Here is a 23,968-nt window from a genome sequence, read left to right on the forward strand (position 1 = left end):
GAGACTCAGTCTTGCTGTGTAACCCAGGGGGCTTCAAACCTGTCCCTCCACTTCCCTCAGACTCCTGACCTCTTCCTTCTGCTTCCCTGATTCTGTTTTCATAGGCGAGTGGTGCTGCATCCCAATTTGATCTTATCTTTGGCCTCTCAAATTCTCTTCTCCCTCCCTCTCCCTCCCTCCCTCCCTCCCTCCCCTTTCCTTCCCTCCTTCCCTTTCTTTCCTCCTCCCCCTCCCTCCTTTATTTCTGACAGCACCTCTGTGGCCCAGGCCGGCTTTGAACTCACCATGTAGCCAAGGATGACCTTGAGCAGCTGGTCCTCCTCCTGAGGGCTGGGGTTTTTATGCAGTGCTGGGGATTGAACCTGGAGATTTATGTTATGAGAGAAACCAAGAAGAATTGTGGTGCACAAAGGAACATGTGAAGTGAATGAAAGGAGCTGGACAAGCAGTTCTTTTTGAAGAAGGGTGGGGCAGAAATCACAGCTGGCTGCCAAGCCTGAGCGCACTGGGGCAGAAACTTCGTTCACTTGGGTTTGACTCTAACTCAGGTGCTGACTGTCTTTCCCCCATTGGCTGGGGTCTGACTCATGGTCTTTCGAAATCGGCTGCTTTTAAAAGAGTCAGTGCGAAGGGGCGTGTAGGAAAGGGCGAGGGGTCAGGATTCAGGGAATTCAGCCAGGCCTTTTCAGTAAACAAGTCCTGTCACGGGGAGAGATGAAAAGGTTAGCATAATAGGTTGGCCATTCCTGGAATTTAAGGCCTTACTGGGCAGACTACCTTTGTAGAAAACAAAAACCCACCCCTCACCTCTCTCTCTCACACACGAGTGAGCGCTCTATCAACTAACCTTTCCTTCCTCAGCCCACCTTTCCTTCCTCAGCCTACACGTTCCCTTCCTTCCTCCCACTTCCTTCCTCCTCCCACTTCCTCCTCTCCCTCCCTCCCCCCTCCTTCCTTCCCACGGTTATTGTATGTGTGTGCATGCGTGTGTGTTGTGCTCTCCTGCTTTGATGTGTGTGTACATCGGAGGAGAGCTCGCAGGAGTTGGTTTCTCCTTCCATCGTGTGGGTCTCGGGCCTCCAACACAGGTCATTGAGTTTTTCACATAGATGTTTCCTATTTTTTGAATTGATAATCATATCAAAAATAGTTCATCGAGACTTGTAGTTCTTAGAGTTTTTAAATATCTGGGGAGATTAATTTTTAAAGAGCTAGTCATTACTTTGAAAGACTAAAGTGAGTTAGATAATGTCTCAGATTTACTTACGGCTGGTAAAAGTGAGCGTGAGCATCCTGTTGTCAGAAATAAGTCCTGCACTTGATTGAAGCAGAATGTTAAAAATAAAAAGTGCTGGCTTCAGAGCAAATAGATCGAGTCCAAAGTGAGCCACCCGCCCTGCCGTGCCGGAGATCCCAGACCGGAAGTGAGGGAACCGACTGAAGCCCAGCCTCCTAAGACAGCCTGAAGGGGAAGGAAAAGGCCTTCAGAGCAGCTGGCTTCTGAGCCAATGGCCCAGACCTTTACACAGAGAAGACTGGGGGGACCCTGAGGAGAGTTGTGTGTCTGGGGACTGATCTCGTCTGGACAAATGAAGGCTGCGTTGTCCAGCACTTGAAATGTCAGTCTTCCCCATCATAATGTGTAGTGTGTGCAGAACACACACTCAAAGTTTTACCTTGTGCAAAAGGGTGTAAAATGTCTTTTAATCTCCAATGCATTCTGGTAGGACTTGGGGTATATTTGGTTATATAAAGTGTGTAGACAAAATTCAAAACAGTCTTAGTAAATAAGAAACACAGAGCCAAATACAGGGGTAATAGCTGAAGAGATCTGAGAATTAGCGAAGAACCACTGACTACCCTTTAGCTTACCACCAAGCTGTAGTTTCCCACACAGGAGAGCTTCTTCCTGCCTAAACTGCTTTTATTGCTTTCCTGTTCTGCCTTTTCATTGGCTCTAAGCCCAGCCACATGACTTCATCATCAATCACTTCCTGTCTATACAGACCTTCAGGTCTCTATGGTTGGTACTGGGATTAAAGGCTCCTGTCACCACACTTGGCTGTGTCCTTGACCACACAGAGACTCTGCCTGCCATGTGATTGGGTTAAGGGCGTGTGCTACCACCGCCTGACTGTGCTTATGTCTATGTGACCTCGTTCTGTGACCTCTGATCTCCAGGCAAACTTTATTTATTAACATACAAATAAAATCACATTTCAGCACAATTAAAATATCACCACAAAAGTGTACTGTTACCTGAATTTCCCTCCTTTCTTTTGCTCTTTGAAATGAGACTCCTAGGGAAAAAAGACTCCTTTTGACAAAACTTGTTCTGATGTAACATCCGAGGCCAGCGATGGGTCTGTTGAACTTTTGAGTGTGCAGTGAAAATTCCTTACAGGGTTTCCCCTGCATCTTCTGAATTATGAAGGCAAAGGATGAGTTTGCTGAAGCCCGAGGAAGGGTGTCAAAAACCTGTAAGGATTTTCTCCTGAACTTCAGATTCTCGGTGTCAGAAGTGGCCGGTGGCTCGTCCTTGTCAGGCAGCAGGGGTGCTTGAGGGCCTCCCCGTGATGGGGGTGGTCTTGGAGGCACACACATTTGTCCCCAAGAGGAAGACCAGTTTGGCTTGTCCAGTCCAAAGGGCACCAAAACACAAAATCATGAGCTCAGCCAAACAGGAGTTGACCCACTACCCCCCACCCCCATGCTGCTGAGTCAAGGAGGGAGGAGCCACCACGCTCTGCTCTGCCAAGTGTAGGTTATCTGTCTTAGCAAAAGAGGGGGGCTCGGCTGTGCTGCCTTCCCTTCCTTCCTACCCCTCCTTTTCCCCCTCCTTACCCCACTTTCTCATCTTCCTACCCTTCTCTTCCTCCCTCCTCTTCCTCTTTTTCTGTTTCATTTGTTTGCTTATTTGAAGCAGACTCTACGCTGGTCCAGGCTGGCCTGGTTCTATTACTATTGGTAGCTTACCTAAGGTCTGGTTGCTAAGGGAATAAAATGATATCCATGCTATACTAAAGAGTATTTTTCTTCTCACATTGATTTTAAAGTAAATTCCCACTCCTGTTTCAGTAATAGTCAGCGTTTGGGTTGGAAATTTAGCTCTCTGGTAGAACTCTGTTCCCAGCACTACAAAAGGGAACTGACAGATACATACAGAAGCAGCAATGGTGTGCTCTTACAGGAAACAAAGCCGTTGAAATGTGACGTGATTTCGTAGAGGTTGCAACCTTCCTGGAGTTATTTCTAATTGTGGAGCCCTGAATCCAGAGAGTTTAGAGTACAAGGTGATTTTGCTTTACTCAGCCTTACCCACTGGAGTAGGCATCTCACAGAGCAAACAGCTCACCCCTGGAGCTGCAGGGGGTTCCCACTGTGACTTCCTCACAGAAGCAGGATAAAGAGTCTCAAAGAGAAAATGCCTTCTGAGTCATGGTCTCTCTCAAAGAAGATAGAGGAAGTGTCTACAATGCTCTGCCTGTGTTGGCCTGGACTTAGGGGAATTTCAGAGCTGGGAGTGAGGGGGAGTTCACATCATGCTGACCAGGGAACTGTAGACATCACAACGCTGAAGGTAAACAGTGAAAAATGTCTCATCCCTGCCACCAGGCACTTCCTCCCGGTCTTTGTTTTTCTGCCCTCATTTTAGTAAAAGTGCACTGTTCCCATCATCAGATAGGCTAATTTTATGATGAGGATGAACTTCCTCCTGCATCTACTCCGGATGCCCCGTCATCCCCAGGCCTCTCTCAGTTCCTGATGACCCCTTCCTTCCCCGCTGAGTGCTCTGAGTGCTCTGCCTTCTGGAAGTCCAGCTTCTCACGTTTGTCTTCTCCTTTCCATCCCCCCACCCCAATCTTCTCGTTCTTGTCTTTGAAGAGAGCTGTGCTTTTGTTTAACTTTGTTTCATCAGCTCTGTCTCCAGCCTGTTTTGCAATTAATTTTTGTTCTGTGTTCTTGCTATCTGAGACTTGTTTTCATTGACTGGCTCTCTCCTTACCTTTTTTCTGTTTGTTTCTCAGATGCATCATCTATCTTTTTGGAGGAAGGCTTGGTTCTAAAGGTTTATCTAAAGTTGTATGTCAAAGTCCCTAATTTTTTTTTATACCAGACTTCTAGCATACAACTGTAGTCCTTGGGGGGGGTGGGTGGGAGATGGGATGGGATGGAGGCAGGAGAATCCTGAATTTGAAACCAGCCTGGGTGACAGTGAGATTGTCTGATTCACTTTGAGGATATAGTGTAAGCAAATATTAGGAAACATGCTCCGTTTAAGCTTACTTAAGTATATCATAAAAGTGCAAGGTTGTCACAAAAGTATATGCATATTTCTACAAGTACTTTATAGTTATGTGATACTGAGAAAAGGCTAAATGCTAATGGTTTGCCAAATACATTCAACATAATGAACCTCACAAATAATAACAATAATTGCAATAATGTACAAGAGTGCTAACAGTGTACGAAGTGGAGAAAGTTGATTGCAAAACAGTTTGTGCACTGTGATCATTATATAAAATGTTGTCTAGTCAGGGGCTGGAGAGATGATGGTTTAGTGGTTCAGAGCACTTGCTGCTCTTGCAGAGGACCCAGGTTCAATTCCCAACACCCACATCTTGCTGCTTACTACTATCTTTTGAGTCCAGCTCTAGCTGTAGGGGTTCTGACTCCTTTTTCTTGCCCTCTCAGGCACACACATGTATGTTCACATGCAGACATATACATTACACACATAAATAATAGAGTATAATAAAAATATTTTAAAAACAAAACCCCAAATATTAACATCTGCTCATATACAGAATACATCTGGATGGGTAATGAGTAACGCCAGCAGCTGTCTCACAGTGGGCTTCACATTCCACTTAACGTTTGTGGCTGGGGAGCTGCCGGTGAGTGGCGGGAGCAGAAGAGACTGAAAGCTCTCATCCTGGTTCTCCGCTCTTCTTTCTTTTGTGATTGTGGTGATCTTTAGCCCTCTTTGAGAATGAAGGATGCACTTTTCAGCTTTTACTCTCGGGATTGAGTCACTTGGGAGGTTCACATGGTTCAGCTAGAGATTAAGAGGCTCAGAAGAGATGGCGTCTTGGCACAGTCCGGTGATGGGCAGGCAGCCATTATCTTGGACTTCGTGTGTAGTGCAGGCTGCTCAGTATTGAATATCTTTGAAAAAGAAACAGTGTAAATAGCAGCGGATGAATTATTGTGATTCTAAAATAGACATTTAAAAATGCTTTCTCTCGAGGGCAGTGGTGATGCATGCCTTTAATCCCAGCACTCGAGAGGCAGAGGCTGGTGGATCTCTGAGTTCAAAGCCAGCCTGGTCTACAGAGTGAGTTCCAGGACAGCCAGGGCTACACAGAAGAACCCTGTCTCAAATAACCAAAAAGGAAAAAAAAAGTCTTTTCTCTGTTGCTCAAGCCATCACAAATGTGACCAAGAATTGTAAAGAGTTATTTTATTTTTTTCCAAATTAGCTTCAGGGGATAAATATTCCAAGTTCATGGGATGTTCAAATATGTGGTTATATCCAGATGAAATTAAAATCTGATTTAAAATATCATTCAAGAGCCGGGTGGTGATGGTGCACACCTTTAATCCCAGCACTCAGGAGGTAGAGGCGGTAGATCTCTGTGAGTTCAAGGCTAGCCTGAAGGTCAGCCTGGTCTACAGATCAAGTTCCTGACAGCCAAGGCTATGCAGAGAAACCCTGTCTGTCTTGAACAACAAAAATATTGTTGAAGAGTCTTTAGACTTCTTCAGAAGCTTCGCTTTATTTTTTTTTTTTGCTCTCTCTCTCTCTCTCTCTCTCTCTCTCTCTCTCTCTCTCTCTCTCTCTCTCTGTGTGTGTGTGTGTGTGTGTGTGTGTGTGTGTGTGTGTGTGTGTAATATATGTGGGCACATTGATGTCAAAGGACGATTTGCTTTGGGAGTTCTTTCTTTCTACCATGATGGTCCAGCTAACTTAGGTCATCAAGCTTGACAACAAGGCTGGCCCTATAGCATCATCATCATCATTGTCATCATGATCATGTTTCTCTGTGGATCCAGATGCTCAGGGTTAAATGCCATCTGTTTCCCATTTCAGGTCAGCTAGTGGTGTGTACCTTATGCTCCTGTGTCATGAAAACGAAGCAGATCTGGCTCTTCTCGGCGCACATGCTTCCTCTGCTGGCACGCCTCTGCCTCGTCCCTCTGGAGACCATCGTCATCATCAACAAATTCGCTATGATTTTTACAGGGTTGGAAGTCCTGTATTTTCTCGGATCTAATCTCTTGGTACCATATAACCTCGCTAAGTCTGCATACAGGGAGTTAGTTCAGGTAAGCCTGCTGGGCACATGCAGTTTGATAAGTTTCTGTGTGAAGATCCGTTCATTGGCGTTCAAGCTCTGACCATGGTGACACTTCCTCACAGCTTAGAAGAAGCCCCTCTTCCAGCCCTGTGAGGAGCATCCAGTTTGTCCTAGGAAGTTCTTCTGTGGCAGAGCGGCTCTCTGGGTGCAGAGCGTTGGGGTTCATACCTTGAGGCTGCTCTTGAACACCTAAATGACCTTGGTGTAATCACCTCTCTCCCTTTTCTGTAAAATGGAGCTGATACCATTGAAACACTGTACTCACCTCGTAAAGTAGCTGTGAGATTCAGATGAGCTCTGTGCCTTTCCAATGATTATCTATTTATTATACCGAAGGCAGAAATAAGGAAAAGCAAGTAGCTGGCGGGCCGCCCTTGACCTTCCTTCTGACTCTAGTCCTACTGTGTCTACAGTTTCTTCCCTTTGTTTCCCTAAACTGGGGTTGCAGTGTGATTGGGTCTCATTTAGAAGTAGTGTCGGAGGCTGGCACACAAAGCCTGCTGCTTGTAGTTGTCTTTCTCTTCTTCTTGGCCTTTGCTCTAAGACTGATGATTCTCAGGTTAGACATTTGGAAGAGAAGGGCCTCTGTTGGATCTAATTAATCAGCTTCGTTGTACATAAACAGTGTTGGTCTGTTTTCTCTTCTATCTCTTGACTGTGTGTGACTTTGACATTCAGGAAACCCTCAGATGGACCTGATTCCTACCCCTGCTGGAGAGGTGGTGTGTTGTGATCTGCCAGCAGAACTTTGAGTACTATTCCCTAAGCTCTGGACCTTAACTTGATTCTGCCTTCTTTCCTCATACAGTGATTAACCTGGGTGGTCTCCCAGAAGTAGAACTTAAAGAGAGATTTGTACACACTCGGTGTAGAGCTGCCTTATGGGAAAAGGCTGTGTTTGTATTCAGGATGAGAAGGGCGAGTTCAATTCAAGACCTGCATTTTATCTTTGGTTCTTTGTGGTGTGGAGCAATTCTAATTTATAACAGACAGTGGCCATTTTGGAAACGTTTAAGTACATTAAATATTTAATGGCCATAAGACAGCGTCTCTTTCTCAAGGTCATGGTCACCTATTGGTTGCTATGTGGTTCACAAGTCACTAGGATGAGATGGGTGAGCATAAATTACAGGTTATAAAATTTATGACTTCAGAATTACATAAGCAAGAAATGGAAAACGTCCAAGTCATCTGTCCTTAAGTGGAAAAGAGGCACCCTACTGTCTACTTTTGATAACTAGTTTGCCTCTAATAGTAATGTTACAGCTAGTTAAACAGTTTACTTAAATCCTTTCTTTCTTTTTTGCTTTTTTGAGACAGGATTTCTTTATATAGCCCTGGCTGACCTGGAACTCACAGAGATCCTCCTGCCTCAGTTCTGGGGACCCGACACCCTCTTCTGGTCTCCAAGGGCATCTTACGAACAGAACAGGTGGTGCACAACATACATGTAGGCGACACTCATACACATAAAATAAAATAATAATCTTTTGTTTTGGTTTTTCAAGACAGGATGTCTCTGTGTGTAGCACTGGCTGTCCTGGATCTCGCTCTGTAGATCAGGCTGGCCTCAAACTCACAGAGATCACCTGCCTCTGCCTCTGCCTCCTGAGTTTAAAGGATCAAAGGCTTGCACCACCACTGCTTGGCTTACTTAAATATTTTCTAAATGGGAAAAATAGAGATTAATTTTGACTGGGTTGTAGAAAAAGCATTTTTTTATACTGATGAGAAATTTAAATTTAGAAAAATCACAAATGTGAGGCTGGAGCAATGGCTCTGGTTAACAGCTTACTGCCCTTGCAGAAGACCTAGGTTCAAATCCAGCACCCATATGGTGGCTCAGGGAATCTGATGCCCTCTTAATGGCCCACATTACTCATGTAAGCTCACACACATACACATACATTTTTGGTAAAAAAAAAAAAAAAATCTGAAAAAAGAATAAGTGCAAATGAGTATATTTTAACATCATACCTCAAGCTTTTTGTATTTCATTGAGACGCCCCGCCTTCACATGGATAGATTCCTCTGGCTGCCGGGTTGAGGATTTGTAGGCCACCTATAGAGTGCTGCTGGCTCACCTGGGTCTGATGCTTGACTTAGGAGCTCTAGAAGCTGGGTTACGTGTGTCATCTCAGATTTAATAATCAATAATTAATAATTCATGTTAGTTAATGAGGTTTATGAGAGATGTTTATAAACTGAGAAACTTTGTGAGTTCTGAGATTAGTAGCTTTTAAAGGTGTACCCTTTGCCTGGCGATAATGCATTTGGCACCCCAAATAAAATGAAAATGGTGCTTGATGGGAGACCCAGAGGAATCATTTTGTCTGTAGGAAAGACATGCTACCAAGTTCTCTGCTGCTCAGTAGTGAGGACAATGGAGATGAAGTTCTCTGTTGCAAGTGTGACAATCATGAGGAAACCCTGAGCAATTCCTTTTTTCAAATTTTTACTTCCAGGTGGTGGCGGCATATGCCCTTAATCCCAGCACTCAGAAGGCTGAGGCAGGTGGATCTTTGTGAGTTTGAGGCCAGCCTGACCTACAGAATGAGTTCCAATGCAACCAAGACTACACAAAGAAACCCTGTCTCGAAATACCAATAATTTTATTTTATGAATATGAGTGCCGACATGTATGCTGTGCACCGCCCGTTTGTGCATTGCCCTTACAGACCAGAAGAGGGCATCAGAACCTCAGAACTGGACACAGTTGTGAGCTGTCATGTGGTTCCAGTAATTGAACCTGGGTCTTCTGGGAGAGCAGCTAGTGCTTTTAACCTCAGAACCATCTCTCCAGCCCCACCCCACCCCCATTTCCTTAATCAATATGGTTTTCATGCTTATTCTGATCATCTTCATTAGACATGAATGTAAAACAGGTATCTTCAAAAGCACCATTGAGGTCACTGTTTTGAATCCGACCTCTCTGAACTACTGGGGCAACATGCCATTGCCAGCCTGTGCACGCATGTCATGTGTGAATAGGAATGTGAAATTGAGTACATGGGAAAATGTGCTGATTACTGTGCATCTGTCCGCCTTTGACAAAGATGAGTGAGAACAACCCTGGGAGAAAAAAGAGCTGGTTAGTTTTGAAGTCCTTGAGCTCTGAGGCAGCTTTCTCTCTCTCCTCTTTAGGTCGTGGAGGTGTACGGCCTCCTGGCCTTGGGAATGTCCCTGTGGAACCAGCTGGTCGTCCCTGTGCTCTTCATGGTCTTCTGGCTTGTTCTATTTGCTCTTCAGATCTACTCCTACTTCAGCACCCGCGATCAGCCCGCATCCCGAGAGAGGCTGCTCTTCCTTTTCCTGACAAGGTAATTCACCCTCGAAAGAGAGAACTTGGCTCTGGGAAGTCAGGTGTGCCCGTTTCTCTTAGCAGTGTCACAGGACTATATTTAATCCAGAGAGGCTTTTCAGTGGAGGGGGCCCGATCTCGTAGTAAAGGGATATGTGAACTGAAGCGCAGTCCGGGGGTGTTCGGCTGCTCTGGGGACCAGGGTACAGCAAGTGATTTGTGGATATGGTACTAAAATGATGGTCATGTTGAGTCTCTCCTACCTGCCACATGCTAAACACCTTCCTCCCATTTAGTCTTTCCAGCAACCTTGAGAGACAGGGACCTTGGTCACCATTTCCTACTTACAGTGGGGAGACTCCGGGAGAGCATCTCCCTGGTGACATTGTGACAACAGTCACAGCTGCCACTCAAGTCAGAGCTCAGCTCAGCACCTGTGGCTGTTCTGTGTACTTGGACCAGATCCTCATGTTCTTCATGGTTTGCTTCAGTGCTGAGAAAATAATTGGTAAAATGGGTATATCCTAACACTTCTCTGTTTAGCCCCAAGTAATTCAAACACTTGTTTTTCAGGGTTTAAGGTTGTTTGTATAGGTGTGGGAGTGTGTGCACACGTGTGTCAGTGTGTACATGCAGAGGAGGGTACTGGCCTCGTTATTATCTGTGTCTGGCCTCATTATTCTCTGCCTTATTACCCTGAGATAGGATCTCTTGCTGAACTTAGAGCTAGGCTAGTAGCTAGCAAGACGTAGTGATCATCCTCCTGTTTCCGCCTGCCACCTCTCTTCAGTGCTAGGGCTGCAGGTGCATACAGCCACACAGCTTTTTAGGTGGGTGCTGGGATCTGAACTCAGGTCCTCGTGTGTGCAGCAAGTACTCCTATCCACTGAGCTGACTCTGGCCCTACGTTAGGGTTTCTGTTCTGTTTTGATTCCTGTGTGTCATTTGAGTCTATTGTGAGCTTCTGTTGGGTCCTCATTTGTCATTTCCACTGAGAGTGAATTTGATATGCTCAGTTCTCTCTATACATACAGGTTCCAGGTTTATTTGCTTTGTGTGTGTGTGTGTGTGTGTGTATGAGTGTGTGGTGTGTTCACATGTATGCTTGAGTGTACATAGTAAAAACAAAGTGTTTTAATTATAAGTAGCTTCTGTCCTTCTGAGTCTGGGTTACTTCACTCAGGATGATATTTTCTAGTTCCATCCATTTGCCTGCAAATTTCATGATGTCATTGTTTTTCTCTGCTGAATAGTACTCCATTGTGTATATGTACCACATTTTCTTTATCCATTCTTCAGTTGAGGGGCATCTAGGTTGTTTCCAGGTTCTGGCTATTACAAATAATGCTGCAATGAACATAGTTGAGCATGTATCCTTGTGGTATGATTGAGCATTCATTGGGTATATGCCCAAGAGTGGTATAGCTGGGTCTTGAGGGAGATTGATTCCCAGTTTTCTGAGAAATTGCCATACTGATTTCCAAAGTGACTGTACAAGTTTGCATTCCCACCAACAGTGGAGGAGTGTTCCCTTTGCTCCACATCCTCTCCAACATAATCTGTCTTCAGTGTTTTTGATCTTAGCCATTCTGACAGGTGTAAGATAGTATCTAGTGGAAACACATGAACTGTGAACCAATAGCTGAGGAGCCCCCATGATACTGGACTAGGCCCTCTGGATAAGTGAGACAGTTGTTTAGCTTGAACTGTTTAGAGGGCCCCCAGGCAGTGGGATTGGGACCCATCCCTAGTGCATGAGCCAGCTTTTTGGAGCCTGGGGTCTGTGCTGAGACACTGTGCAGCCTTGGTGCAGGGAGGAGGGCCTTGGACCTGCCTCACCTGAATGTACCAGGCTCTGCTGACCCCCCATGGGAGGGAGACCTTGCCTTGGAGGAGGTGGGAATGGGGAGTGGGTTGGGGGGAAGAGTGGGGGGTGGGAGGAGGGAGGACAGGGGAATCTGTGGTTGGTATGTAAAATGAATAGAAAATCTCTTAATTTAAAAAAAGGAAAAAAAGTAGTTTCTGTAAACATGTACTATTATAAAAATATATTTTAATAACTGGTTCAATATTAAATTAGCTCAATGCTTTTTATGCTAATCAAAGTTTGATTTTTAATTTGTAAAATTGTAACAGTCTTTAAATGATCTTGAACTGTTTTCCTGGGTATGGTTGTAAAGTAGCTGTTTAAAGTTACATTATTTTGTATCCCCAAATAAAATTAAGATTTGAGGCAGTGGTGGTATGGTGTGGTTGATACTGCTGTTCACTGGGTGAGGTTACTGGGTAGTAAGAAGGTCATGTAGGGAGTTCTGACAAGTACCTATGTGATGGGTACAGTCTGAGCTTTTGAGCAGCCAACAGTCGCCATAACAAAGTGCATGTAGCACAGGTTACTTTGGAATATTTACCATCATGTGAATTACATGGTTCTGGAGGTGTGAACAAAGTTTAAACTCTGGTATTTACTGCATTTGATGATGATAGGTAATAGAAGAACAGACCTTGCTGAGACCTGTTACTGTGTACTGGATGTTTGCTGAAGAGGTAGAAGACTTAATAGTTTAGAATGGCAGGTGATAAAATGGCTTAAATTACTTGTGGTAGCCAGTTGTGGTGGTACACTCCTTTAATTGTAGGCAGAGGTGGGTGGATCTCTGAGTTTTAGGGTAGTCGTGTCTACATAGTGAGTTCCAAGCAGCCAGGTAGCTAGGGCTACATAGTGAAATCCTGTCCCAGTAAATAAATAAGTAAAAGCAACATGAAAAACGGACTTCTTAATGGAGTGATGGGTGACACTACCTCAGATTTGAGTCCTGGATGATTGCTGATGATTTAAGATGACTGAACTGCAGATAGAGAACTCAGCCTGCCCATCTCCTGTTTTCCAGCATCGCGGAGTGCTGCAGTACACCCTACTCCCTTCTGGGCCTGGTCTTCACGGTGTCCTTTGTTGCCTTGGGTGTTCTGACACTCTGCAAGTTCTACCTGCAGGGATATCGCGCCTTCATGAACGACCCTGCCATGAATAGGTAAACTGGTCATGTATGATCTTAATCATAGATGTAGTGATAATCATGAATGTCTTTGTTGAGTTTGAGAGAAAATGGAGTTTTTAGGATTCTTTTTTTATTTTATAATTTAATTTAATTTTACATATCAGCCACGGATTCCCTTGCTCTCCCCTCTCCTCCCCCCTAGGATTCTTTTTCTTGACTAGTTAGTTGCAATATTGGTATTGAGTGCTATGAAAAACAATAACAAAATTACAATATAAAAATATTTAATTTTATATTTATATATATATAATGATGACTTGGATATTTCACTTTTGAGTGAAATATTAGATTTTGAGAATTCAGAAAGCTTGCTTTTTCCCATTTGAAGCATGTATCCTCCTGTTAAAATCTGATTTCCATTTGATACTTTAACCCAAGAGTTTACTGTTTTGTGTGTGTGTGTGTTTTGCCTGCATGCAAGTCTGTACCATGTACATGTCCAATCCCTAAAATGGGCAGAAGAGGGTGTCTGATTCCCTAGGTCTAAAAGAATAGATAGTTAGCCGGGCGGTGGTGGCGCACGCCTTTAATCCCAGCACTCGGGAGGCAGAGGCAGGAGGATCTCTGTGAGTTCGAGGCCAGCCTGGTCTCCAAAGCGAGTTCCAGGAAAGGCGCAAAGCTACACAGAGAAACCCTGTCTCGAAAAAACCAAAAAAAAAAAAAAAAAAAAAAAAAAGAATAGATAGTTGTGAGCTGCCATGTGGGTCCTAGGAGTTGAACCCAGGTCCTCTGGAAGAGCAGCCAGTGCTCCTAACCACTGAGCCATCTCTCCAGCCCCACCTGTAAATGTCTTCACAAAGGTATAGCTAGGGTCAAATCACCGTTCCTGGTACAAGAGCCTTTGATATCATATCCAGTTATTCACATTCCTCTACTGGATTTTTTTTTTTTTAAATATTTTGCTCAGTTAAGATTCAAATAAGATCATGTTACACTTGCCTGATCCATTTTTAAGCCTCCTTACTGTTTAGATTCCTGGTGTTGTTATTTTCCTGCTGTGTTTCATTGGTTGAAGACACCAGGTCATTGGCTCATGGGTTCAGAATCCTGGTTTTGCTTGGTGCTCCTGTGGTGTTAGCATATCCCAGTGTTCACTGTTTTCTTTTATCATAGGTTTTCATTTTTGTGTAGACCATCTCTAAAGTCAATTATTACCAGTAGGATTGTTGAGTTGGCAGGTTTGTATGTTGTACTTCAGTATTCAAGAACTGATTTCTTAGCAAGTTTTCTCCATTAAGATTTTACCTGTATATATTGTCAAAATGGTTGTGCCCGCCTTCTCACACATTCCACCGTGCTGTGCACTGTCGGCGGCGGTGGCGGCGGCGGCAGCGGCGGCGGCACATTTTGAAGTATTTCCTCACGTAGTTTTAAAAATGATGCCTATCATTTCTCCTAGGAGGTTGTTTTGTTTCATTTTCATGAACCAAACGAAGAGAATATTATAAAGTCGTGAGACTTTTGGTATATATATTATTCCATATGAATATTAATTGCAAAAGATTAGTCTTTATCTATGCTGTCTACTGCTTCTTGTCTTTTTAAAAGGAATATTTTCTTCTCCAAGAAGCAAATATTTTTTTAAATAAATACTTTTATGTTTAGCGTATGTGTGTGTGTGAGTGTGTGTGTGTGTGAGAGAGAGAGAGAGCGAGAGAGAGAGAGAGAGAGAGAGAGAGCGCGCACGAGCAGTATATAACTGATGCTGTTAATCTGCATACTCCATCTTGGTAGCAGAAGGCTCTGTTTCAGTGACAGTCTGCTTAGAAATTGTTTGTTTTAGAAATTTCTTTTTTCTTTCGTTGTATGGTAAACTCAGCATGCTTTTGAACATGTAAGGATGCGTGTACATCAGTGTGTACTGCCACATTAATGTGACTACATGTCCCATTGCATACAGATAAGATTTTAGCCTGAAATGTCAGAATAGATTTTAAAATACGGAATCAGCCTTTGGAGTGTCTTCTTGGAATTAGATGATGGTTGGACTATGAATTGACCTGTGCACATGTCTGCCTATCAGGGGGATGACAGAAGGAGTCACTCTGCTGATCCTGGCAGTGCAGACTGGCCTCATAGAACTTCAGGTGGTTCACCGTGCGTTCCTGCTCAGCATCATCCTCTTCATCGTCGTTGCCTCTATCCTGCAGTCCATGCTAGAGATAGCGGATCCCATTGTTCTGGCGCTGGGAGCATCCAGAGACAAGTAAGGACCACCCTATCCTCTTCAATTCTATTGATAGAATACTCTTCCCACATAATGCCTGTAGATCAAAGGAGTGTTTAGAGGGGGAGCATGGATGGAAATGTGCCATTCACTTGGTGTTTACTTCCTGATAGGAAGGTTTGACTCTGTGTTTGTGTGTTGTTCATGTTTTGTATTTGCCTGTGTGTGCACCTGTACATGTTGAGGCCAGAGGTGGATGCTAGGTATCTTCCTAGGTTCTTGTCCGCCTAATTGACAGGGCGGAATGAGAGTTTGATGATTGAGTTAGTCTAAGCAGCCAGCTTGCCTTGGGGAATCCGGTCTCCATCTCTTGAGCACTGATTACAGGCAGCTGCCTCCCTGGGAATCAGCACTGGAGTCCTCATTGCAAGGCCGCTGCCTTATCCACTGTGCTGTCTCCCAACCTGTGTAGAGGAGTGCCCAGGAAATGTATAACGTGGTTTTATCCTACATAATGCTAGTTAAAGGAGATGAAGCATTAGGGGAGAATACAAGGGGAGAAGAAAGGATAAGGTTTATAAACACAGGTCCCTACAGAATTGTAGCCATCTTTGACGGTCTTTTAAGAAGTTGCAACATATGGAGGGACGGTCTAATGGAGATTTTTGATGCCATATGGGACCAAATAAAATTAGTAGCTGGATCTGTGTACATCTGGTACTAAAAAATTTTTAAATTATATTTATTTTTATTATTTTTTAAAAAATTATTGTTTATTCTTGTGTGGAGTATATGCAGGTACGCATTCACTTGTGTAGAGGCTAGAGGTTGATGTCGGATCAGTGTCTTTCGTGTATGTATGTGTGTGTGTGTCTCTGTGTGTGTGTGTGTGTTGAGTGTGTCTGGGCGTGTGTGTACCTAAGTGCGCACGTGTGTGTCTGCGTGTGCGTGCGTGCGTGCGTGCGTGCGTGCGTGCGGGCGGGCGTGCGTGTGTGTGTGTGTGTGCGTGCGTGTGTGTGCGTGCGTGCGTGTGTGTGTGTGTGTGTGTGTGTGTGTGTGCATGTGCGCGTGCTTGTGCTTGTGTGCTTGTGTGTGAGACAGAGGTTGCTGTTGGGGCAGGCTCTCTTACTGAACCTGTAGCTCACTGATTGGCTAGACTGCCTGGCTGTCCAGCCCCTCTTGTCTCCACTTCTGCTGCTGAGATTGCAGACATGTGGCCCCAGCATGCCCTTTCATAGCTGTTAGCCAAGCACGTTAACAACTGAGCTGAGGAAGCGGTGGCTGCAGCCATCGAATGTATTTAAAACCTAAAACCCAAACTGTTCTTTCTTCAAAGACATATTCTGCATACTGGGAGTATTGGGTTAGTGGTAGAGGACTCACTTAGAATGTTTGGAGACTTTAATTCAATATCTGGCATCACAAAACTAAAGATACTATTATGGTTTGTGGTTCATGCAAAGAAATTCCATAAAAGACTGGTTAAAATTCAGGGTCAGTATTTTTTCCATCCACGTTTTGATGATTGGTTCTAGAACTACATTTGGATCTATTGCTCGGAGGAACCAGTCTCTTGGGAGGTAGAACTGTGAGAGCAGATTTATAAAACAATTCAGATGAGCATTTTAATTCCAGTGTGTCAGCTTTGCTCAAGTGCGCCATCATCTGCATGGACAAACATTTTGTAAAATTCTCTTAAAAGGTACTGTGGCTGAAAAGTCAGTCGGCCGGTGTTCGAGTTCTCAGCTGGGTCTCAGTTAATCTTAGTGATTATCATTAATTACAGCTACTGGAGATTTGATCTTGAAGTTCAAGGTTTCTCCATAAAGCTCTGTCAGGTATTTAAGGGTGGGCTTGGTTAAAATGAATTTTTTTTTTGCACACAGCTAAAAATCAGGGTGCTTTGACCTAGCTACAGCCAATATTATGTTGTTTCTGCAGTGTCTTTTAAAGATTGCATTAATTTTGCATATTAATGGAAATGGTGGACTACTATAGAAAGTTTATAAAAGATGAAAAAGACCCCTAATTGCACTGCAACAAGAACTGACTAGCCGGTGTGGTTCTGTATCCCTTCAAGATGCTGAACCAGGCTCGCACTTGTTTCTTCCTCTACCAGAACCAAGTGCAAAGGAAACTTAGGGGAGAAGCCTGCCTAGTGCTCTGGGCCTCCCCCGACCCCACCCCCAGTGGTCCATGGTAGTAAGAGGATGCCAGTAGCTACAGTGAGTGGGAAAAGTCATGAGAGAACTGTAACGCACCGAAAGTGACCGCAGAACTAAGGAGCGGCCATTGTATGCCCAGCGCTGTGCTGAAGAGGCAGCTGGTGAATGCCTTGACTATAAGGGAATCTTGTGTCTTGTCCAGGAGTTTGTGGAAACACTTCCGTGCTGTGAGCCTCTGCCTGTTCCTCCTCGTGTTCCCTGCATACATGGCCTACATGATCTGCCAATTCTTTCACATGGACTTTTGGCTCCTCATCATCATCTCCAGCAGCATCCTGACCTCTCTGCAGGTGAGATTCAGACAGACTGCACCGCCTGGCTGCTTGCTCTTCCCAGCAAAGGAGTCAGACCTCTTCGAGATGAGTGAGGGGGTTCAGGTGGCCATCACTTCGCACTCTTAACGAGAGCAGTTTGTGTTTATGGGCAAAGCTGGCTATGAAAATGCTAGATAGACCCATCTGAGTCCTGCTGGGGTTTTTTTGAGGAGGGGGCAAAAATTTCTTTATGATTACAGACATGAAGTTCACATGCCACGAAGATACTTGTTTTACTGCATGTTACCTAAACTATGTGGTTTTCCATTTGTGGTAATGATACAAACATTTTGCTTTGCTTTTTTCATGGTGAAAATAAAATTATATTTAGAATTAGCCATCTGCACTGAGTTTAGGTGATCCCAGTTTTGTTGGCAATATCCAGATCATCATAATCATGAGTCAGCTGAACACTGGCCTTCCCTTAATCCAGACTGAGCAGGGTGCTGACTTTGGCCACATCAGAGTCACGGAGGTTACCCAGCTGGTGTGCTCTGGCACTTGCCGGCCTTGACATCCCAGTGAATATAAGGGTACCATGCCCTGCCTTCCGTCTTCTTCATGGCTGACTCAGTGATCAGGGGAACTTTATAGTGGCGTAGTGTTCAGCCTGTTTCTCTTGGGCGGCGAGCTCTTGGTGAGGGTGTGGGGGCTGCCCAGCACTGTCTATTTTCTTGGCTTTCAGGGCCTTCCTTTTGGCTTTGGGAGGGGCGGCCTCCTTTGTTTTCGGTACCGTCTTGGCAAAAGTACGTTTTTTTGTTTTTGTTTTTGTTTTTAAAACCAATGTAATTAAGCCTTTCAGTTTATCTTTTCAAAATGGTGTGATACAGAGTTGTCATACAAATCTTAAATTGTTAAGACACTGTATCACTAAACTGTCTTGGAGCTTGTTTAGGATTGGCTTTTCAAAGTAAACATCTACTCAAAAATACCCTTGTAGTCTATATCTATATAACTCATGTGTGCACACGTGATATATACTATAAACATTCATAGCTAATGTGTGTACCTCACAGAGACAGGTGTTCATACATATGAGTAGCACTGCCCGGACATGGCAAGCTTATCGTGACTTACGGAGGACTGTGCTGCCCAGTCAGTTAAGAAGGAAAAGGAAATGTGGTCCTGGAAATGACCCTTCGGTGCTGTTCCTTATAGAAGGGAAGTGTTTGGAGAGAAGAGGGGCAGAAGGATGAGGGAGGAAGGTCTTCAAGGGAGGGTTGATGGAGGAGTCTGAGGAGACTGGTTACTCCCCAAATCATTCTAAGAATGCCGCTCTGCCTGCCGTCTGCTGTCTCAGTACCTGGGGCCCATCACCCACATGTCCCCTTTGTCTCATTAGACCGTGTTTTTATGTTTTAGTCTTCCCTGGGTACGCTTGAGATTTTAAATATGGTACCCCAAAAGAACTAAGAGTGTGTTACTACTTTAGACTTGGGGAGAATTGTTTTCTTATGATCACGTTCTAACAAGATACATTCATTTTTTCCAGGTTCTTGGAACACTTTTTATTTATGTCTTATTTATGGTTGAAGAATTCCGCAAAGAGCCCGTGGAAAACATGGATGATGTCATCTACTATGTGAATGGCACTTACCGCCTGCTGGAGTTTCTTGTGGCCCTTTGTGTGGTGGCCTACGGTGTCTCAGAGACCATCTTTGGAGAGTGGACTGTGATGGGCTCCATGATCATCTTCATCCATTCCTATTACAATGTGTGGCTTCGTGCCCAGCTAGGATGGAAGAGCTTCCTACTCCGCAGGGATGCTGTGAATAAGATTAAGTCTCTCCCCATCGCTACGAAAGAGCAGCTGGAGAAGCACAATGATATCTGTGCCATCTGCTACCAGGTGACCTGCTCAGTGGGAATCTGCCTGGGTGGATGATGTGGGGTAGCCTTTGGGGACTTTTGGGGACTACAGCATGAACCACTTTCAACGTAAAATGTCCAGGCACAATTAACGTCTAGATTTGGAAAAAAATAATGGGTTTCATAGATTAGAGTATTAAAGACCTGATAAAATGTATCCATTTAACTTCTAAGTTCAGTTTTAATGTAGTCTTTCGAGTTCTAATTATTGTTGTTTTCAACATTATTGCTCACCCATAAATAAAGGAAAAACAGGTTAAGTGTATTTTATATTTACTATTGAATACACACAGAGACACAGTGTTCACAAATATGTATGATTAAATATATTCTAGTAACCAGTAGTCAGCAACTTCTGAAAAGTGGTGTGCCAAAATTGTGACTTTTCCTAGTATCTTCTGGGTGGGAAAGAAGTGTCGGGACGTAATGCTGGTGAAGAGTGAGTGTTGTTCTCCATCAGAGAATTGCAGTCCTGTGGGGCTTGCGGAGCATTGGTAGAGGCAGAGTATCAGAGTACGGTTGAGGATGGATGGATGGACGACCTGCTATCCATAGCACTTGCCTCATATCAAGATGATGCTTGCCCTTTAGTGCAAATGAAAGATAATTTTATACATCTTGGAAATGTATAAAGCCTAGAGTTTGGTCCCCAGTCACCTGTGGGAGGACTGAGTAGCAGCATTTAGTATTAAGCTGAGCTGCTGGAGGTGTGGACCAAATTACCTGGCAACTGCTGCGGCCAGACTCGGTCTAGCATCACTGGGAGTGTAGGCTGGTGGCAGACAGCTATAGATAGTGGCCGTGTGTGTGCAGAAGGATTGTCCTCCAGGGCTGCCTTGTAATTCAGATGCTGTGGGTAGGGGTTGGTGTGTGTGAGTATCTACCAATGATAGGAATTTTTCTCATCATAACATTAAGCTTCCACTTTTTAAAAGTGTGTTGAGAATATCTTTTTGTATACTAGCCAACATTTGAGTGCTCTGAGAAGGAGCGTGGTCCTGAGCCCAGTCGTGGTCCATAATTCTTTGTTTCTGAAGTGACCTCCATGTCTCTTGTAGCCCCACTGTCCTCAGCAAAGCACAGAACAACCAAGTTTGGCACAGTCACTTCTGCAGCCAGTGTCTGAAGCTCCTTTGTCGGGGTCCAGGAGTCCTCTTTTTGTATCCTCTGTTGTCACATCACTTTTTTTGAGGTGCTGGAACTACCTGCCGCTCATACATGAACATGAGAGTGGAGAACATGCTTAGCTTCCCGGCTGGCTGCTTTTGTGTGGATGGCTCCCTGCTTCTGAGTTGACTCCTGGGTGTTACCAGCTCTTGGCAAGGAATTTGGGGGATGTTCACACTTCCTTGTTTGTGGATATTAAACAGTAGTGGAAAAAAAAATCCTCAGATTTTAAATTCCTGTCTTAGGGCCTCCCTCCCCAGGGAATATTAATACCAAAAATAGGTGTCACCATCTGTTCCTATGAGTGTCAAACTTGAGCACCTCAAAGTCATATGAGGGACTTATTCTAAGTATAGAGTTATGGATCCTGGTTCAGAGTTCCTAACTGAGTGGGTCTGGGACAGTCCAAGAATAGGAGCGCTGGTTTACACAGAGCAATTTTAAATGTCTGTGCATTAGCCCCGATACAATTACCGCTTCCTTGCCAACACTCTGGTGTTCCGTGGCTGAACTCTGTCTCCTTGCACATAGTCTCATCGTGGACTAGTCTCTAGCTGCATTGGTGCATAATTGTGGAACAAGTCCTGTCTGTGGTAGAGTTTTCTGAGGTGGTAACTATTCTTGTCTTACACCAATGGCCCACATCTTCGTACTGTATAGTGTAACCTTTGTGTTTCTTGTTTAGAAGACAGTTTCTTCCTCACTTTGGTTTTGACTCCCTTTTGCTTTAGTATCCACAGTGGCTCTTATTACAGTAGAAGGGCATCTCTGATTGCAGCCTTATCAGTGAAGCCAGATGACTCAAAGACCTTGGCTGCAGGTTTTCTGTTTGTACCAAAGAGATGTTGGTTAAATGGTTGCCATTTCTGAGCTACCTCTCTCAACCTCTCTTTTAGGACATGAAATCTGCTGTGATCACGCCTTGCAGTCACTTCTTCCATGCAGGATGTCTTAAGAAATGGCTCTATGTCCAGGATACCTGCCCTCTGTGTCACTGCCACCTCAAAAACTCCTCCCAGCTTCCAGGATTGGGGACAGAACCGGCTCCACAGCCTCCTGCAGGGGCTGAGCAGAACATTGCACTTCAGGAAGGTCCTGAACCCCCTGACCACGAGCGTCCGCCGGGGACCGGCACACAGGAAGGTTCTGGGGACAGTAGTGAGCACGTCAGCAGGAGCTCGGTCAGCCAGGAAGGGGCTGTGGAGCCTAGAGAGGAGCCTCAGAGTGCAAAAGGTGACATGTGTCCTGTTGAGTCTGCCTAGAGGGGAAGAAGCAAGCTTGGAGCTCTGCCCTGTGGAGGAGCCCGCCCAGGGTGGAGTTCACGCTCAGATCTGAGGAGTGAGTATAGGAGAGGATCAGGCAGGGACCTGACATTCCAAGGATCTATCTATTCCAGGGGTACTCAGTGGACACCACCAGCTTCCCACCGCACTTGGTGTTGTAGGAGAAATTTTGCAATGTACACTAATCAAAATGTATTTATATGTTCTATGCTGATGTTTTGTAGAGGTTTGCCAAGAAAATTCAACCTCAGCAACTTCAGGAGTGGCCCCTGATTTGCGAGGGATAATGAAATCAGGTTTGAGTGTTTGAAAGGGGTTAAGAGGACAAAGATCTGGAGGTCAGCGTGGAAAGGTGCAGCTGAGGTGGAACTGGCCTTTCCTTTCCCGTGGGACAGGAGCACTCTGATTATCAAGTGTGGGTAATGAGCAGCCCTGCCTCCGCTCCTCTCTCCCCCAGTTGAGTGGAACCACCAAGTGATTCTGGCGTTTTCTACGACACTGCAATGAAATCAAAGATGTAGAAGCATTGACTGTATTCAAGATGGAGGCACACATCCGTCACCATGTGCTTCAGAGAAGGGGTGGGTGGGCACTGGGCCTTTTGGGGGCATTCATGTCACCTGAGACTCTTGAACTTGATGCTGGAGTCGTCTTCATATTTTGATGTATATGGAACTTTTGTTAATATGTCGTATACTTTGTTGGCTGTGTGAAGTAAACTAAAACTCTAATGAACACTTTGGAGTCCACTTGAAAAAGGAGGCCAAAGTGGGAGGGGCTTTAGGGCACTGATGAAGGCCCTGGGTGTACCGTTCAATCCTGTGTAATGTTTAATTCTCGAAACAGAATCAAAAGCAGTGTTAAATTATGGCAACATTTGCACTTTGGGAATGAGTACTGAACTGTATGATCCCACCCTGCAAATGCCACTTTTAAAGCTGTTAATAGACTTTGCACCCTTTCTTTGACAAGGATGTGTCATATTTAAATTTTTACATTCATCATGGCTACAGGTAGAACTGGGGAGGGGGGGATGTAATTTTTTTATGGGATTTTGATATGAAAAGAAACTCGTCATTTATTTATACAATAAGCTTGGCTCAAAAAAATGTATTTCAGACTTGGTATTCCTAATGTGGGATGTGTTTTTTTTTTTCTGTTTTTTGTTTGTTTTTTTTTAAGTAGCAAATTTGGATGTAGACTGACAGACATAGCTGAATGTCTTAATAAATTTAAATTTGAAGATAACTGTGCTGTGTCCCTGTGATACGTTAGTTGTGTAGCTGGTGTTCTGGTGAGATTCGCTTCCACGGAGTTCCTCTTCTGAACTAACTGGACTTCATGTGTTCCCTCACCACAAATGCTCTGTGGATGGCAGAATCCTTTGAGAAGACCCAGTTGGTTGGTTGGTTGATTTCAGACAGCTTTTTGCTATGTATCCTTGGGTGACCTGGAACTTGATCAAGGTCAAGGGTAGAACATCTACCCTTGAACTCAGAAAGATCCACCTGCCTCTGCCTCCCGAGTGCTGGGGTTAAAGGTGTGTGCCATGACCAGCGAAATAGTTTTAATATCCCATTAAGTATTCTGTGAATTCCATACATCCAAACAGTGTATCTTGATCACATGCATCCCAGCCCTTACCTCCTCCCCCAGGTACTCCCAACCTGCACCCCTTCATGGTCTCTATTTTTTCCTGTAGCCCACTGAGTCTAGTTAGCACTGCCTGTTGGAATGGTGGCTGTTTTGCTGGCTTCATCTTGTGCAGGTAACCACAACCATACTAAGTTCACATTTAGGGGCTGCATTTCACCACACCCCTCCTCTCCCTCTGTTGCGGACATGTTCCCTGCTCCCTCTTCAGTGATGTGTATCAGAAGCACTTGGGAGCTTTTGAAAAAAACAACAGTCTGACAACTTCTGCCCCCCCCCAGCCCCCCCAAAAAAGTGCTGTCATTGCTTCAAAACTACTGAATCAGCCATGGAGGCATGTAAGATGCAGTGGCGATTTCCCAGGCCATTCAATCCAGCAACATTTCGAGTTTCTTCCATCTTTTTAGAGAGAGAGCATGTTAGACAGCAAAGCATATGGCTCCCCCTAGTGGTGGTGGTGAAGTTTCTGTTGAAGTAGGTAGGCTGGTGTGGAATTGAATGATTTTCAGTGTTTCTGTGGAAGGTACATACATGTTCAGGGATATACTGGTGCCCCAAGTTGAAGTCA

At 44.5% G+C, this 23,968-nt stretch overlaps 1 protein-coding gene across 5 annotated transcripts in view; it reads left to right on the plus strand.

Moving 5' to 3' along the window:
* The window catches only part of Rnf145 (ring finger protein 145), a 48,588-nt gene extending 25,593 nt beyond the window's left edge, over positions 1-22,995 (plus strand). For all 5 annotated transcript variants that reach the window (XM_076578191.1, XM_076578192.1, XM_006971601.3 and 2 more), the window contains exons 5-11: positions 6,095-6,330; positions 9,507-9,682; positions 12,555-12,695; positions 14,746-14,928; positions 17,257-17,404; positions 18,921-19,277; positions 21,361-22,995. In XM_076578191.1, the coding sequence (XP_076434306.1) occupies positions 6,095-6,330; positions 9,507-9,682; positions 12,555-12,695; positions 14,746-14,928; positions 17,257-17,404; positions 18,921-19,277; positions 21,361-21,726 (1,607 nt within the window). In that variant the 3' untranslated portion in view covers positions 21,727-22,995. The remainder of the gene's footprint in view (positions 1-6,094; positions 6,331-9,506; positions 9,683-12,554; positions 12,696-14,745; positions 14,929-17,256; positions 17,405-18,920; positions 19,278-21,360) is intronic.
* The last annotated feature ends 973 nt before the right edge of the window (positions 22,996-23,968 follow it).

The sequence above is a fragment of the Peromyscus maniculatus genome, chromosome 8 (assembly GCF_049852395.1).
Source record: "Peromyscus maniculatus bairdii isolate BWxNUB_F1_BW_parent chromosome 8, HU_Pman_BW_mat_3.1, whole genome shotgun sequence".
In the NCBI taxonomy this organism is placed as follows: domain Eukaryota; kingdom Metazoa; phylum Chordata; class Mammalia; order Rodentia; family Cricetidae; genus Peromyscus; species Peromyscus maniculatus.